The sequence below is a fragment of the Anopheles gambiae genome, chromosome 3, assembly GCF_943734735.2.
Source record: "Anopheles gambiae chromosome 3, idAnoGambNW_F1_1, whole genome shotgun sequence".
NCBI classification, from domain to species: Eukaryota; Metazoa; Arthropoda; class Insecta; order Diptera; family Culicidae; genus Anopheles; species Anopheles gambiae.
The window spans coordinates 71,969,495-71,988,014 of NC_064602.1; the positions used below are offsets into that span (position 1 = coordinate 71,969,495).

An 18,520-nucleotide genomic window follows, 5' to 3' on the forward strand; every position below is an offset into this window, starting at 1 on the left:
ACCCTTGCTATCCCTTTTAACAGGAGCTGTGTGCCTCAGTATCACTGAACCGAAAAGGGATTGGATTTTCACTTTAATTCCTTTGCTGTGCGGCAGACACGTACACTAAGGGAGCGGTGAATAGTAATGTTAGTTAATAAAGCTATGAGCAAATTATTTGCAGCAAAAGGCGCTAGAGCTCCATGATGCTTGCAGACAAAATAACAATGGAATTGTGTTTTGTTTTGCAACCCATCAAAATAGCTTATTTTATGGAAGATGAATAGTAGGATATAATAAAGACAGAGCTCAAGCAAAACGTGGTATTGCAGTTTTTATTATTGCATTCCCGAGTTTTGCATGCTACCCATCCACTCACTTTTACTTTCCGCTGAGTGCATCCAATCGGTACACGGAAGGCAATAAGGAAGCTATACATAAGTATGGTCGTAAAACGTTAATCTCTACAGTACGCTTGCACACGATTACGTTTCAATTTATGCCAATTTGTTGCAAATAATAAAACGATGCAGATGCAGAAAAAAAACCATCACACCTTCATTCTGTCTTTGAGAAATAAATAACGCCTTGCGAAGCAAAACATTACTTACTCTGCAAATGTTAACGCCATAACTTTCCCTTCCAAGCATTGCAGCGTGTTTATTGATAGCATTACCATGCTTTGAATATTGATTTTTGACAAATTGCTCTGGAATCATCCACACAAGAGCTTTATTTCGAGCCAAAAAAAAAATACGCAAAGTAGCACCAAAATCGCCAACTTACACTCAGCACTACACTATCACACCAAAGCAACATCCCGGCCAGTGTAAAGTACACCCAGGCCAGCTTTTTCGCAGCGGCATAGATTTGCACACATAAAATATTCATATTGCATCGTCGTGTTGTTTGTATTTGAATACGGACGGGCAAGTGATGCCGACGAAAGCAAACAAATGCCCGAGCGGTGAAAAATAAAAACAAACGCATGAGCGTGATTTGAATCCGTTCGCAACGTTTGAATGCAGAAGAGTAAGTTCCGAACTATAATAAACACCCGATGGAAACGGTAGAATAAAAAAGTAAATAAAACTAGCGCTGATAAAAAGGCAATGCAGAGGGAGAGTGTAGCTGCGGCATATGAATGTGAAGTATTGGTTCAGCTTCCTAAAATACATTTCATGTGAATAGACGGGATCGTTTTTCAGAGTAATAAAAAATAATATTACTCACTAAAAGCAATCATATTTTACTTTGTAAGCCATACAAAATGTTTGTAGCATAAGATCTCAATAGACACGTTGTGTTCTATCTAAAAAGCAGTTTTGATATCATATAGATAGCCCAATAACGGGTGAAGAGCCTTTTTAAAAATGCATTCAGGATATTTATTCTACTGCAGCACCCTCTAACGGCAAGCTTGTTAACAAGTACACTCTAAATATGTCCAACGAATAGTCAACAACGCTACTGCAGATAATTTCATACTTTGAAAGCATTTAATCATAAACAAACGAATGATTTAGACAAACATTTCAGCACGTTTTGACGATACAAAAAAAAAACCCACAATAGTTCCCATGCTGTGTCCTGCGACAGTTTCGCAAACACATCGCCAAAACCGGAAAACAATCAGCGCTATTTATTCGTCATTTAAATTTCACCCAAACCAGAGGCCCTAAAACACCATCGCGAACAATCGAACTCATTCGTAGCAGTTCCAGTGGGAGGGGGGGTGGTAGGAGTCTTTAGGCCCCAAAATCTCCTAAAAATGGCGATCTGATGTTTGTGAATGATTATTATTCCGTAAGCGAAAGGTTGGTTGAATGATTTCATAATTGGCCTGGTGCTGGGTGACAGGTACCGCACGTTTAGACAGAACCGGTGGTCGAGCCCACGAAAACCGCAACACAGGCGCACATAGAAAGTAAAACCATATGCTTGCATGCATATGCAAAAGCAAAACGATTGAAATATGGGTGGGAAAATTGTCAAAACGTAAAACCAAAAATAAATAAAAACTGAATCCCACGATGCTAACACGTTGCACGAGCGGGCTGGTCACACAAGAACCAAACCCCCAGTTGTGATTCGTAATCGTAGTTTGCAAACGCCATGTGCGCCACACGACCATTTGGGGAATGGGGTTTTTAAGGCCATACAAACGCCACTTTGATGAAACGTTTGATTTCATGTGATTGCAACCTGAAGCACAGCTAGTCTGGAACATTTAATGATTTTGTTTAGTGCTGTCTTTTTTTTTTGCTGAAATTATCGTTATGTTGCTAGAACCGAGTTTGCATACAAATCGATGCTCACTGCACATCAGACATTGCTCATACAGCTTTCAATAATTCGTACACGGTGCGGCATTTACTCAACCGAGTAATGAGAATTCGTCAAAAGGCGCGCGCACAACTGTCACAACAACGACAGGCGGTAGGCAGAGAAGGAAAAAAACTGGCAGTAGTGCTAAATATTTATGTGCCGATAGAGGCACAGCCAAGACCCACCGCCACACTACGTGGGGTCACAACATTCGGTGTATTGCAATATCAGCGGACCCCGTCATTTCAACTGCAATATCACGCCCCGTTGCACGTCGTGGTGGTTTGCCATTATTTGACCACTTCATGACCATGCTGCTGCTGTTCATTTTATTCATTTTTCGCTGCCATTTTCCGGTTCGACAATTACTATGATGCTGCTGTTCTTTTTGCAGACATTTTGCAGACATTCTGAGCAGGAAATTATGGGAATGGATGGTTGAAAGGTACTTTTTGTAAAACGAAATTGTAGAATGATTATATAAAGTAGAACGACCCTTTGACAACTGCGCATCACGGGCTTTAAAGCATGTATAATAAAAAAAATATTTAAATGTATCCACCTAAGAATGAACCAAATGAAACAACGCCCTGACCCACCTGACAAAACCAAACTCTTCCCGAAATTAAATCCCATCCCATCGCCCCATTCTAGGTGGCGAGAAATAGCGACCATAAATCTCAGAACTTTCTCGCAAATTACCATGGGAACACGGACCGTTTACGCGCACAAATTACACGCCCTCGCGGTGTGTCTTGCTGTTTTATCCGCAAAATGTGCCTCATTATTTTCGCCACAACACGAGAATTATTTAGCCAAAGCGAAGCGCGGCGCTTCACCAGAACAGGCGGCAGCAGGGAGAGTTGGCTTCTTAATTGAAGTTTTCTTCGCCGGATGAGAATGAGAGAGAATCCTGCTGCCCACACCAGGTTGGAAGTGGAAGAAAATTGCTTTAAGCTAGACTTTTCTTGTGTATATTTTGTGCTCGTGGAAATTGAGATTCAACCTTTGTTAGCATAGATACGGAAGCTACGGAGCACCAGAGCTGCTTCCATGGTGGTGATGCTGCACTGCATGAGAATGAGACTGAAGCTATAGGAACGTTGGATTAATCAATGTAATATTTTCTGTTTTGGCAATGAGTCAGGCTTGGTGTATTGTTATGTATTTACATTTATGAAAAGAGCCAGGCAAAACAGAGATAATAATGAATAAAACATAGAGTAAGGGATAAAGTTCTAGTGTAAAAGCGGAAAAATATATACAGCCAGCAGGAGAAGTCTGTTGTCTTCAAAATATGGTAATAGAGAGGTAATATAGATTAAAAACAAGCTTACTGTTGAAGATACAAATTACTCATTGGTCTGAGTCTTATACAAGGTACTATATTAACTTAACTTAGCACAAGATGCAGTCTTGTTTTACTCATTTCATACTATGAATAGCTCCATATGGAAGAAATCAATTCGTTTCTGGGGGTAATAATTTGTACAAACTATTGCGGAATTAGACGACGTAGCTCTTAATGGAATGACTTTATTATAGTACAACAATTGTAGTACATTCGTACACAGCAAATTTTCTCATCCTGATTCAGTAAAGTTTTTTACTGAAACGGTTCAGTAATAGAATATTTTACTGATTTTCAGTATGAATGTCATGTTTTTACTGACTTTCAGCAAAATAAATTACTGAATTTATTTCAGTAATACGCATTTTACTGAAAATCAGTAAAATAAGTGTCAAATTAGTCGTTTCACTGGATATCAGTAAAACAAATTACTGAAAATGCAGCAATTCATTCTGTCAAATCGACCTGTCAGTCAGAACATCAAAACAAAACAATGCGGTACCTACTTGCTCGTGATGTGCAAAAAGTTGATTTTGTAGGCGCTTACAGGCACCCTGGTGAAATTTCAGGTGGTATTTCGGCTTACGGGAGTAATTTAAAACAATTGGCAGCCGTGTTGGTGTGTAAAATGTTTGCTACAATCCACTGTGCGTGCTGAAATTGCGTGGTGTCTGTGAGCGCTTACTGAACCATCTACATTTGCGGCGGCAAAATACAGTATAAAAACTGTATAAAACAACAAAACACATGTATGAATATGAACTGAGGGACTGGCAATATCTGCGCATCAATAAAAACTCAATTTAAAATAAATATTTCGTCATTTTTAATCGCTACCAACTACTGAAAAATCAGTAATATGAGAATGGCTTTACTGGGATTTCAGTAAACGAGCTGTCATTTTGGTGAGCACTGGACATTACTGAATGATTCAGTAAACATTCTTTTTACTGAAAGGATTACTGAAACTTCAGTTAAAAAAATTTCAGTAAAATTTTACTGAAGTTCAGTAAAAAAAGTTTTCTGTGTAGGAATGTTCATATATTCAGAAATTAACAATTTTCTTATAAAGTAAGCAATCCTCTTCATATCTTCAAGAAACTTAATATTCTAGGAATTAATGTTCTACAACAATCTAATCAACAACAGTTAAAAATAAACATACGTTCTAAAATTTCCTCAAAATCCTCTTGTGAAGTTCTTATGAAGTAAGAGCAACTTTATGAGTTATGAGTAAGCAACTTCAAAAATTCAAAGTCTTGAATATTAATAAATATTAGTCTCATCTATTTCATAATAGTATAGAAGGGGTTTCTAATAATTCTGGGTCACTTATGGAGCTAACAATCCATTAGGCCCTTTAACGGGGATAACTGCAACATATAACAGCACCAATTTGATGTGCAAATTTCTGTACTTTAGAGTGTAATCTTATTATGTGAATATGGCATGGGAGTTTGGTCTAGTTTCTAGAGATCTTCCTGTCAAATCGACATAAAACCTGCAGAACCAACCACGTAGTACATTGTTCTTTGCCATCGTTGGTTGGTTGTGAACCTTTTAATCAAACAATCAAAACAACCCCACGTGTCTGGGATTAACTTTGCTTACAATGGGAATCGCAAAGCTTACACACGTACATCAGTGAGTTATCTTAATCAAACAAACCAACTCAGGTCAAAGATCCGCTAAGCCAGCACAAGCTAGCTATCGTGCAGACCACCACACGATGTGTGGCTGTCACAAGTAACAGATATAAATGCACCAGTTTCCGATTATGCAGTTTCATGCAGTCGTCTGTCTGCGCTCTGCCCCGTAACAAAACGGTTTAATCTCGATCACGCGCAGTAGTCGACAGGTTGCATCTTCTGGGTGGACATGAAAAATGACTCGGGGAAGCAAAACACCCATGCATTGTTTACAAAACCGTAGCGAAACACGCATCTCGTGCACATTCCCGGTCTGACTGACAAGATATCGGTGTGTGTGTGTACTATCTCTAAAACAGCATACAGAAAAAAAGCAATGTAAGTCTAAGTACTAAAGCTTACCATTCGTTAGCGGTAACACGCTGACGATCATTATCGTGATCCAGAGCGTCCACCGGCAGCTGCAGCACTGTACCGTCCTCTTCTGCTCCATCGTCATATTGTGGCTTTGGTTTTATGGTACGATTGTCTTGACGTCACTTAACGGAGTGTGTTTGTGTGAGCGAGGTGGAAGACTTCCTCCGCTCTTGGTTTACACTGATTTGCTTAAACTCTTAATAGCGCCTTAATAGCGGGGAGCGTGAAGCGTACTTCGGAGTGTTGTGCGATCACTACCTTTGGGTGCAAATCTCAACGATGATTTGTTCTGTTGATATGTTTTAGCCTCGTTTTAGCTCGGGTTTTGCACACTTTTACAAAAAACGCTTCAAGCGCAATTGGATCCACAGACTGGGGTGTAACAGGTGACCTTTTGTGTGAGGTTTTGTCGTAGGAATCTTTTTTGGAGACCGCTGTCTGGCTGCAAGGAACGTTTTGTTTTGCTTGTTTTATTCTTGGGTACACAGTATCACAGTGTGTGTTCAGTCGAAAAAGGGACCGATTTAGCAAACCCTCCCGCCTTTCGTCAAATGCTTGACGAATCTTTTCTCCCGTGTCGCCGTTTCCGGAGAATCTGGTAGGTGAGAGAGGTGAGACCGGGTGAATGGTGTACCTAATTGCTTTTCGATTTATGATGAGCGTTGGGTTTCGCCGTGTTCCTACGCAGAAGGACACACACAGTTGTCACTGCTTCCAGCTGAGTGTGTGCGTGTACGTCTGGGTTGAGGGACGTTTTTGTTTTTCTATTTCCTTCCCAGGAAGTCTCTCTATGCGCATCGAATCGTGTTTCTTCTTCTTTCTCGGTAAAAGATGAGCGAAGGATGGTTCTCTATTATGAGATATCTGTTTTTGTGTGTTGCCGCCACCAGCTGTTGGGTTAGGAATCCAAGGTGATCTCGCCTTATTATTGTCTCGCCTTCACCTCAACACCTTTCCCTTTTTTTTTCGTTTCGGACTGCTGGGTTCTCTTTATCTCTGGCGGATGCAATTTTGTTTCGTAGGAAGAATAAATAACATTCGTTTCGGCAGAAGGAACTTTGAATGGTGTGTGATCGACGACCTTTTTTTCCTGCTGATACGGTTGCGTTCGGTTGTTTATGACACACGTTAACGCTGCGCTGCGTATTACATCCTTGGGTTCACGGTTACACGCTGCAACGAGAGAACACAGAAAAAGGAAAATATAAGTTATAAATGTTTATAACCATATTGAATTTGTAATATTTATGACATCATTTGGTCTTAAAATACTTTCATAAAATTATATTTCAACACGATTTTCATATAGTGATATGGTTTGGTTTGGAATGGTCATTCACTTCAGACTTGCTTCATAACCTTCCAACCTAATTGAATAAAAACAATTAAACCGTTGGATTAATTGAATTGGGTTCATCAAAAGTTTTCACAGGCACTTTTTGCCTCCATTTCTCAGAACCTCTTCTTTGGTCAGTTATTATTTTTCGATGAAGAAAATGAACGCATTCTGAAGTTGATTTCGGGCGAAGAAAAACACCCTTTGGAGAGGAACAATAATTTGAAATTGAATTTCCAATACCCATGAATGAGCCCGTTGATTTCTTCCACTTAAAATGAAAGCGTGAAGTTTTATTTTCTTTTAATTTGGGACTTTTTAAGTTTCACTTCCGCTCATCCACAACCACATTCCCCATACACACAAAAAAACTTCTTTGTACATAACTTCCTGTGATGTTTTATTCCTCTGTCGTCGTTCTAGCTCAGGACGGGTCTGTAATCTTGCCCGCTGCCTAAATCTAATCAGAATAAATTCACTTGAGAGAAAACGCTCTCACCCGACGAATGCTGAAAGCGATAACAGCATGAAACAGGCTGACACAACGAACGGGGTGCATTGATTAAAATATTAAAACCCATTCACCCTTTTGCCTAGCATTTTTAATGTGATACCACACTCATTCAACACATTCAGATAGTCCCTTCGTTCGTTCGGCCTTTGATGTGAAGCGACACAGTGGAGTGAATTGATAAAGCGATTAAGCACAGAGGCGAGGTGAAACGTTCCGAACCGAAAGGCGACTTTAAAATAATTAAAAAGCGGAATGTATTCTGCGGTTCGTCTAAGGGAAAAGACACACAACTTTACACTCTATCAGTTGTGAAGGACCCACAGCACCATGCAGCATCGCCCTCCTCTCACACGGGTCATCGGCACTATCGGCCGAAAGCTGTGTGCACAGTTTTGCATAACACAACATTTAGAAACGCATCTCCAGCACGAATCAGTAAACAGTAAAAACGGTGCCGGTGCCGGAGGTCGTCACGTATTACGCAAGCTGCGCTGTGCTCCGAGTGTGTATGTTTCCCTTCAAGCAACACCCAGGGAGGTCTCGGGGTTCGCGTGAACACATATTTTCATAACATAAGCTGCCGGCCGCATCCGGTCCGATTTCAATGGGAAGCAACACACAGCACAGCGGAACAAATTAGTGTCCGAAAGGTACTTTAATTTTCGTTCACTCAAATTGTGACATTCTCCTATTAGAAGATTCTAAATCTATGCCTTGAGTAAGATTGAGTGTGAAGAAGAAATACACACCGAGTCAGTTCCAACAAGTCATTTGCATTTGACCCGCAAGCTGTAATTCGAGGACCACCGAACCGAAACTCTTAAAGCTGGCGGATGAGTAACACGTGTTGCATGAAATTTGACTCCCAAAAATGCGTCGGCACTGAGAGCTGAACTGAACCGGCAAACGGCGGCAACTAAAGATGGACCATGAATCAATGTAAGCTTCCTGTGTGAGTATGTGCGCATGTTTGACGATCCTAAACATTTGTATGCTTCCTGTAGACAGAACGATCGATTGTTCGAATGTTAATCAGATGGCATTCAGAAGTTGAAAAGAACACCGCATTCGTTTTTGTTTTTTTGCGCAATCGTTCGTGTTCGTGTCCACCGTGAAAGGTGTGAGCGAAGAGCATTGCTTAGCAAATGAGCAAATTAATATGCCATCAGTTTTGGGGGAAAGATTGGAGAAGGTGTACAGTTACCAAATAGTTATTTTTAACGACACTCTTTCTATGGGTGGAGTTGATGTTAGCTTGATAGTATGTTAAGTGATCGTTCGTTGAGGCAAAATTGAGTGACGAGCGTTCGAGGAAGCAGTTTACGTTTGCCTTATTTATTTTGTAAGAGTTTGGGAAAGGAAAGACACTATTTTTAAAAAGGATTTATTCAATACCGGAAGCAATTTTGAAGTTAAAATGAACAGGAACATTGAGAATACCACTTCCTTATTGAAGGGTCACTTAAATTGACATTTGTTTAATGGTGTTTGTTTGATGATCGTAGATGAGTTAAAAGATTGTTCATTTTTTAAGTCATATTTGAGCATTGAAATATGATTTTTTTCTACCTGTATGTCATCCGATTAATATTCTAATTGTTTTCAGTAATGTATTTCACATCCAAAATATCAGCTCACACTTCAGTATGATGTAAGCGAGAACGACACAAGATTTCTCACTATAACAGTCTCTCGGTATAATGACAACATTTCTCGAGTTGTTATGACATGACGTCTCAAGCTGTCATAACAGACCAAGACATTACAGACTTGGCAGTACGTCCTGCTGATTCAGAGGTTCAAAAATGGGTGAATCTCTCTTGGGATTAGAATAATAAAAAATGCTCAAATCCTTTTTAAATTGACATTATATTTTACGTGTATGAAGTTTGAATTAGGTAATAAATTGGGATGCAAAATAAGGTAATTATTTATTTTCAAGACATAACAGCTTTGCTTTAACTAACTATCTGACGATGACATTTGTTATTAATTTGAAGCTAAGTGACAGGTTCAACATTAAAATCATTGTATTCACATTTTTTTACCGAAAAGACTATTAAATGCTCCACCTCGAATGTCTCCTCGCCGCTCCAACTTTGCCACACAATACCTCCCTAAGAACCTGCTTATTCGATAAGCACTGGCCCAATTTCTTCCGACGCAAATCAAGGGCGCCAACCCGCCCGTTTTTTAAATGGTCGTTTGCTGCTAGAGCGCCGCGTTTGAACCTAGCAATGCCCTACCGAGCCACACTTCTAAGGCTTCCCTCCCACAGGCCGCCGCAAAAGCCTGATCAGTGGAGTCGTTCAGCGGCGCAGTCGCTGGCACGAAAGCTGTCCCAGTTTAACCTTTTCACGCCATCGGCCAAATAGAAAACCCTGTTTTGCCCAGGCGAAGAAACATTTGTGCGTGTGAGTGTGTGTCCCTCGACGCCCCGTTTACCCCCGGGAGGCGTTTCCAATAATTAAAAAATAGTTATTGATCGCGCGTCCAACCTTAACGGGCTAAGGCTAAGGAGCGAAGTAGATGAGGAATTTATTAACATCACTCATTCTCAATCTGTGTATTTGGCAGGCTGGAATGGGGGGCAATGAAACAGGCCGTCAAACGGAAAGGAAGGGTCTGATTCCATAATTCGACACAGCTCTGGCAGAACACGGCTTTGCTGATTCATCGAGCTAATTATTTGATCAGCTTCGCAATAAACACATTAAAGGTACTGCCAATGGTGTCAGTGCTGGAAGGTGTGCTGCATATAAATCGAATTGAAATTTTCATTTTATTCGACACGTTTTCATGTCAGAAATCAAATAAAATATAAAAGAAAATGCCATAAAACCTAAAATTATTTATTATAAAATGTTAAAAGAAATCATAAGAAACGCATAAATTAAAGTCCAATAAATTATTCGTGAATTTCATTTAAAACTTCAATTGCAAAGCTGATTAACCCTGCAAACACAGATTATCTAATTCTGAGACTGTCATCTTCGCTTCACGCGTTTGATATCAAACTTTAAACAGCTCTGCCAAATAACAACCTTTTTTGACATATTTAGCTTTAAACAGCAGGGTGCCGCCTCAACGCCACGCGCGGTAACACATTCCATTCGCAACCAACACTCAACTTCTGACTGTGCAGTGGTGCTTGTGCCGGAAGATTGTGTGTGTGGATAAGTTGAGCTGGCGTTACTGCCGACAGCGCAAGATATCACAGCATCCGTCAGACACAAAGCAAAAAAGTAACACATCAAGCAAAGAGCGGGTGAAAAAGAGTCCGTTTTGTGGTTGGGGTTAGCAATTAACATGTTCCGCGCGCCACGCCATGCCACACACGGCAAAGAAAACGGGCGTCAACGGGCGCTGGGCTGGGGGAAGGGTTTTGGTTAAATGTTTCCACTTTTGACTGGCAGGACATCAATTTCTCGTTAAGGTAAACGGCTTCATTGAACCTTCAAGCAGGTGGGGAGCGTGGTGGAGAGATGGTGAAATAATCAAAAAATTTGACGAGTGAAGTGAACTTTCGCCGAATGTTTTCAATCCGTAGCGCGCGGCAAGCGCCTTCACCACATTGCGTGATGCGCACCCGACGGAGCTATAATCTTCGTATTTTCAAAATTAATATTTCAATCATGATTAGAAGCGATGAATTTAAAGCCACGTCTCCCACTCGTTAGCACAGGCACCCTCAATCAGGGGGGAGAGAGAAATTTACAACCAAAAATGTAATGCAACATCACGACCCGCCGAATGCCTTAAAGGCTCTTAAATAACTCGAAAACGTGAGTTATCTTCAATCATGCAATCCCGTCCCACCGAATCTTGCGAATCTTTGCGAATGACATCAATCATTCATTCAACTTTCTCGGTTCGCTTTTGTCTTTCTCCATGTACTGAGGAGCTCTCTTGATAACTTCCGGAAACGTTTCAGATATGCTCCTCGTACGGAGAGGTCAACATCCGGACCGGTATAGAATCACCAGGAAAGCAATCAATCTGTCAACACATTTCTAGCAAGCATCTAAAATACATCTTGGTCAGAAATGTGGGTCAATTGCAGAATCCATCAATGCACCACATGAGCCAGCTAATGTGATTTGAGTGACATATTCCGATGATGCAAGATCCTGATGATCTAATCCAGAGAAGTACTTGAGATATTCAGACATTGAATTGATTTTAAAGGAATTGGAATTTCAACATGTCAGACACTGAGGAGACATACACCTATGGCACATATTCTGCACCACTCGAAAAGCTATTTCGTAAACAACGCGACAGCTCTAACATCCCCAGCAGCAGCAGCAAGAACATACAGGTGACTTCCTGTGAAGTCGGTGAACGCCGCTATCAAAATGCTACTCCTTTCCTCATTCCCAGCCAACCCAGGGATGACACATTTGATGTCTGCTGACAGCTCACTGAATCTGATAGCGGGGGTTTGGGTTGAAAAGACACACACACGCCACCACACACCGCCACGTGCTTCGGTACTATAGCACGTACTGCTTGTTGCAGTGCGCCCCGTTATCAGTTACTCGCCAGCGTCGGAGGCACCAGAAATCTATCAACTCCTCAAAACACACACATCAAACTCCGTCTTAAAACGGGAGTCTTCCCGTCCCCATGTCAAGCCCTAACTGTCTCCGCGTTGTTTCGGAAGCGACAATCAATCATAATACCGTACTGTGCGCGGCCTGGGGTAGATGTAATAGGAGAAGCGGCCCGGGGGTTTGCTCGACTGGAAGACAGGAAACATGGCCCTTCGGTTGATTTATTGACGAATCGAGGGCCACGCATAGATTATCGAGGACACACTTTTTTGTACTTCATTGTGCTCCTCCTCCGTGAGGAAGCGGTATCGGTACTTTTGTTTGGAGAGTGAATAAAATCTGAGCCTAGGAGATAGGGAATCTGCTGATGGAATCAAATATTTCCCTTTTTAGGGGAAGGAAGCAAAAGACCCGGTATGATCGATTTGAAGCGCTGTGCTTGTGTGTTTTCATTTGAGGCTTAGCAGTTTGCAATAGGAGAGACAACACCGCACACATTTGCACACAAAGAATGCAAGCTCATATTAATTTCCATGTGGCGCCCCGGGAATATGATGCCCTGGGAGGGCATAGACATTGCTCAAAATCCCTACCAGGGTTCAGGCAGGAGAGCGCATGCGGAAGGAATCACAATGCAAATTGCAGTAGAATTGTGCTGACAGCGGGACATCTGGTGCCTGCTTGGTATCAGGGTATTGTTGATACCTGAATGCGAGATTATTGCATCGTAGAAACTTCGTTGACGTTGCAGAAATTGGAAATGAGTAATATCCGACGCTGTTGGGATGACATCTTGGAGCAATCAATATTGAAGTTATTGCTCTGTTGGTAAACATCATATGCCCTTCTTAAAATAATTCAAATAGCAACTGTACCTTCAACAACTTTACAATGACTTTTCATCTTCTTAATCTTCTTTTCCACTTTTTCATCTTATTTTTCTTAACATAACCTTCAATATTGACTTCTCGTTGTTCGACACAGAGTCATCCAACCGCGCCCTCGACAAAACGCAATAAGAGAGAAAGGCATTGCCGGCTATAACGAACAGCTGATAGCAGCTGTCGTCGATGTCACGCCGGGTTGTTGTTTCGTTTTCCCTTTTCCGAGACACCTTCACGGAGCGCAAGAAACAGAAGCATTGGCACGTAGGTTAAAAGAAAGACCATATAGCGATAAGACCGAAGAGAAAGCAAAATGAGCAAGTAAGTGCTGTATGTCGGATGGTTTCATGTGCGCTTTCATCGCATTTTTTGGTACGTAAAGGTGCTTGAATCATTGAGTTTAAGGTTAAAAAAATTAATGCTCATTGAAAGGTTGTTATTTCCAATTGTTGACAAGACGGAAGTCTATATAAAACTTTATAAAGAAAATCAGACTTTTTGCTCAGAACTTGTAGTTTCTTTAACATCTTTAACGCCAACAAACTAACACGAAACAATGCCATATTACTCATGTTTCTTCGCTAACTCCTGTGGCTTACCTCAAACTAAACATTGACCGTGAACATACAACTTGCCATCAACCCCACCAATTCTTCTATCCCCCCTTTTCGATCGCACGTGGTGTAGCATTAATTGAGTTTTCCTCCCGATAGTGATCTTGACTAGACAAGACCTGCAGCAAACACACAGACACGGGGCGATATTCTTGTGCTCTTTGCTTTGCTCACCCGCGGAAATAACCATTGTGTTCAATCGTGTTCTTCACCTCCCGAAACGTACACGCAGCAGCAGCAGCAGCAAGGTAAAAATAGCCCCCCAAGAAAGAAACAGCCCCAGGTCACGTCCGAAACATGAAGATGGGTCCCGATCATGACAAAACGGAACATTGTTCGATTAGCACACGGGAACAGGCATAGGAAGGCGCCTGGTTGAGGAGGACCTAGAGTGAACAACAGACCAGTACAGACAGGAATGTGACTTGTCTGTGTCTCGAGCCGTTTCTGATGCTATTTGCCATCATTTTTCACCATTCCGATAGGTCAGTAAAACAGTCCGAAACAAAAGAAATAAAAAGAAATTGAGCAATAACTAACGCAAGAGAGCGACAGCGGTTTGCAGTTTTGGCACCTAAAAACAATTCAATGCCGATAAGATTAAACGTATAATTACGCAAATAAAATCGTTTGCTTCAAAGAAACGAACCACACGCGCGCCATCATCCACCGTAGAACCGCGTTCGGCTTTGTTCCTGTGCTTTGAGCGAGAGGAACGGCACAATAAATAACGGCGCAAACCCATTACGCTTGGAGGTTTATGACTGTGCCGAAGCACATATATTTGATTGCGAATGCGTTCGAATTAGCTGGCCACCTCCAACCAGCCGGAGTACGGCCGGGCAACAAGAAAGTCGTACAATAAACATAATTTAATGGACCGGTTTTTGCGTAACGCAGGGCACACACAAAACGTAACTTTTCAGCAGCCCGATGGTGCCCTTCCGGACGACACTGTTTAGCATTATAAATCACAACAAATATCTCTCGCTTTCTCTCTGCAGACTTTTTCTTGTTGTTGTTGTTGGCATGCGCCGTTCTAGCGCCGGATGAAATTTTGAATGGATAGAGATGAGGCGGATTGTTTTGTACAAACCCCCGGATGGTGGGATGAAGTTTTTATCTGCCGTCTGTCCAAACGAGATGACTTATGGATGGGCATAACTAACATCGAGCAAAAAATAAAATGAAATTTTGAAACGGGAAGGTGGAGAATCTTAAACGCCTCTAGGATTTAAGTTGACCCAGGAAAGATGTGGAATCAAAAATGGATTGCAAATTTAAGCTGTATCAAAACGAAACGGCTACTCATGGTTAGCTGTCGTAGTACAGTTGATAGCGCATTGAGAAACTACACGGTTAGATCTGAGATCAAGGCTCAACGGAACCAAACATAAAGCACTATAAAGCAACCTTTTCTCAGATTGACATATTATAATTATGATGGTTATTGTTATCTTCGTTGTATGAAACAGTTATTCTTCCTCTTCTTTTTCTTCTTTTTTTGACAAACGTTGTCGGTCAAGGGCTGTACCACTAGTGACTTATTGATTACATATAGCAGAATAGTCAAGTCCTACGTATGGGGGCACGGTTCATTTGGGGCATGAACCTATGACGGGTAAGTTGTTAAGCCGTACGAGTTGACGACTGTACCACCAGCCTGGTCCACATATGAAACTGTTAGAACTGGTAAATAAGAGAAAACTCAAGGAAAACACATCGTCAAATAATTGAATTCAGCGAATATCCTAATCTTCCGAATGACGAAAGAGGAAGATGGAAGACTATGGTCATGATGATGTCTTAATAGGCAATAACAGTTAATGATTATCTATAATACGTTATGATTTAAATTTTATTTTCTTCTGAAGCACTTGGAGATCTTTGGTGTATTTTTGAAATGTTTGTATTAGCAACCAAGCTGTATGGTAGACATCATCAGAAATTTTTCTTAAAATTGGAAATTCATCAATAAACACATAAACATCATGGAAGTCAAATTTGATGCACATCAAATGTATTATACAGTAAAAGAAGCTTTAAAATACAGATATGGGATACTTTAAAGCTAGCCAGATATTTCCAAGGTCATATGTTCAAATGGATTGTTCTCAACGCCACTGATCTATTTGATTAGCTTGCCAAGGATATGTCAATGTATTATAGGCTTATTGGACTAATATATAAAGGTTTAATCCAATATCCATGAGGCTCTATGTTATTGAGAACAAAAGCGTTAGGCTCAATTGGGTCGTCCAAAGTACCATATCCTCAGGACCGTTTGGGTTCGTGATTAATCTCCTTATGCCTTATTCTCCTTTTCAATCATCAGAATGCTTAGTATTTTCAACATTTGTTTTTGAAATACATCGTTTGATAACAACCAAATATTCTCACAAAATCACATTTTTTAACAATCTGACTCGTCTCTCCAATCATAATGTGCAAACAATGGCGATACTAAGGTTCCACTTTGACCCTTGTTCTCCCTACGAAGTAGGAAGTGATCGTTTTCTCACATATTCCTATTCTACTTAAAAAAAAAACTACACATAATAAAACACTTTAGCTTCGCTTCGTACCTTCTCTTTTGCTGATGACTAGAAATATACTTGAACGGATGCCCCAGAGGTTCGCGAAACACCAATCCGCAGGTGGTGGAGCAGCAGTCCGAAGGTTGGTCAGAAGTCCGGATGGTCGTAGGGAGGTGGTGTGTAATGAGCAAATTTATTCGACAGCTCACGACGACCGAAGTGGGGGGTAAAAGCACCACAAGAAGATATGAAGATTACAAAGAGACGCCTCGCGATGCTGCTGCTGATGATGATGATGTTGACCTCTTCTTCGCGATCTGAAGCAGTCACTCTAGCGCGCCACCGTTTAATGCTTAATTTGTGCTTCGACAATTAAATCTCGCTCGAGTGCCCCCGCCACACACACATACACACTCTGGGGCACGAAACAGAAACTCTCACTCCTTGGGATTCACAGGACGGATCACAATTTTCCCTCTTCCCTCTCCTCCGGCGCAGTAAACCTCTCCGCAAGGGGGACCCGTTGCGCACGACTGCCGATGGTGCCGAGAAGACGAGGCGTAAATTGCCGGCAATTATTCATTCGCGGTACAGAAATAGCGCACTCGTGCTTGACACACACACACGCACGCACATAGACGCACAGTGGGGTGAAGGGAGGGATGAAATGGGCAGGAGATAGAGATACACTTCGGTACACCGCTCCACGTTCTACTCCACCCGACCAGAAATGCATCCAGAATTACGCCGCCCCTGGAGGAAATGCGGGAAAAACTAGACGGGAAATGCACACAAACACACTCACAAACACACACGCACGATTGGCCGAATGCCGATGCGAAACGTCTTCACTTGCTGGCGTACTTCAAACATGCAGGCCGGCTGTACGCGAAATCACATGCATCGATGCACTTTAGAACGCACACACGCGGAACACGGAAGATGGTGTGGGTGAAGATGGCAATTAAATTATGCACTGCGTATCATCGATAAATCTATTAATATAAATAAATAGCAAGCCTCGGAATGCTTCCAAAACGGTGGATACATTCACACGGACACATACGCACAGCAGGGACGTCTTCACCACAGCGCATGCACTCGGTGCAATTGCATTCTGCTGGAGAGATGGTGTGCACTGCACTGCAACGACAGACACACTAACACACGCAAACACACACACACACACACCCACAGCTCAGATCCTGTGGCACCGGGATTTGAGCCGGGTTCGAGCACAAACACAACACAACAGAAACACACTCACATCCCGACACCACTGTATCGCCGTCGACAGGGACCTTTTCTTGTCAACACATTGCAGCCGAAATGCGGCGAACTGAACTGACACTGGAATGGAAAGATGCACTGCCAAACCGAAGGGCTGGAGAGGATGAATGACGCTTCAATTTCGCCGATGCACCACCACCACAATAACAACGGCAAACGCAAAAGTCAATTGCGTGACGCACTTTTTCTTTCCCCTTTCGCGTCCTAAAACGGACGTTAACGAACGGTGTTCTTTGTGCGTCCCGGCTCACAACGCTGCAGCGCAATGGCCGTATTCCATTGTTTTGCTACCGTTTTTTCGTTTCTTTTTTTGCTCACCCCGACGACCACACCGTAAACCGGATTCGATCCTGCACGCACGCCCGTACCACCGTGTGTGTCAGCGCGCACACGTTCGCCTTGACGCGGTTCGTAAATGAGACTGCGTGAGCGAAACACAACGATGCCGAACCGATGCGGCACTTTACAACACAACACACAGTCCGGCGCGGAGAAACCGAGAGAGCGAGAGAGTGAGCACGCGCGCGAGAGAGAGAGAAAGCCGGCTCGGTGAGAAATGTTCGTCTATTTTGGATTTACAGCATCCCTTTCGCGCTGCAGACGGGTTGCATCTTGTGCGTTCGAAGGGCGAGTTTCGTTAAGTTTGCTTTTGCGCTCGGAGAGTGAACAGATGCTGTGAGAGTAGAGAGTAGAGCGAGAGGGAGAGAAAGAGCACGCTTTCGTTGAAACATGGAAACGTGTTGCACCGGAGTGTTGTTGCTTGGGGAAAGCGTTGAGGAGAAATTGTAACGCACGGCGTAACGCATTCGTTTAAAGGGAAAAGTAGCGTTACATTTGAATTTATCAAGAGCACGAGGGTAAAAGATGTAAAATGGATGATATTTGTGGCTGGATATTTCAAAAATGTATGATGAAATAAAGAAAAATACAAAATGTGATACAAAAAAGGAAAAATAGCTGTACATTATAGCCATACTGAGTTTTCAATAAACTACAAGAGTATTGGTATATATTACAAGTTTTTAAATTTGTTGTTCGTTCATACTTTTAGGAAATGAAACACTT

At 41.9% G+C, this 18,520-nt stretch overlaps 1 protein-coding gene across 1 annotated transcript in view; it reads right to left on the minus strand.

Annotated features, from left to right (window-relative positions):
• Positions 1–17,888, minus strand: part of LOC1270988 (roundabout homolog 2) — a 42,286-nt gene extending 24,398 nt beyond the window's left edge. The window contains exons 1-2 of the mRNA XM_061662658.1: positions 16,214–17,888; positions 5,710–6,897 (exon numbers count right to left, since the gene is read on the minus strand). Of these exons, the coding sequence (XP_061518642.1) occupies positions 5,710–5,806 (97 nt within the window). The 5' untranslated portion in view covers positions 5,807–6,897; positions 16,214–17,888. The remainder of the gene's footprint in view (positions 1–5,709; positions 6,898–16,213) is intronic.
• Between the last annotated feature and the right edge of the window lie 632 nt (positions 17,889–18,520).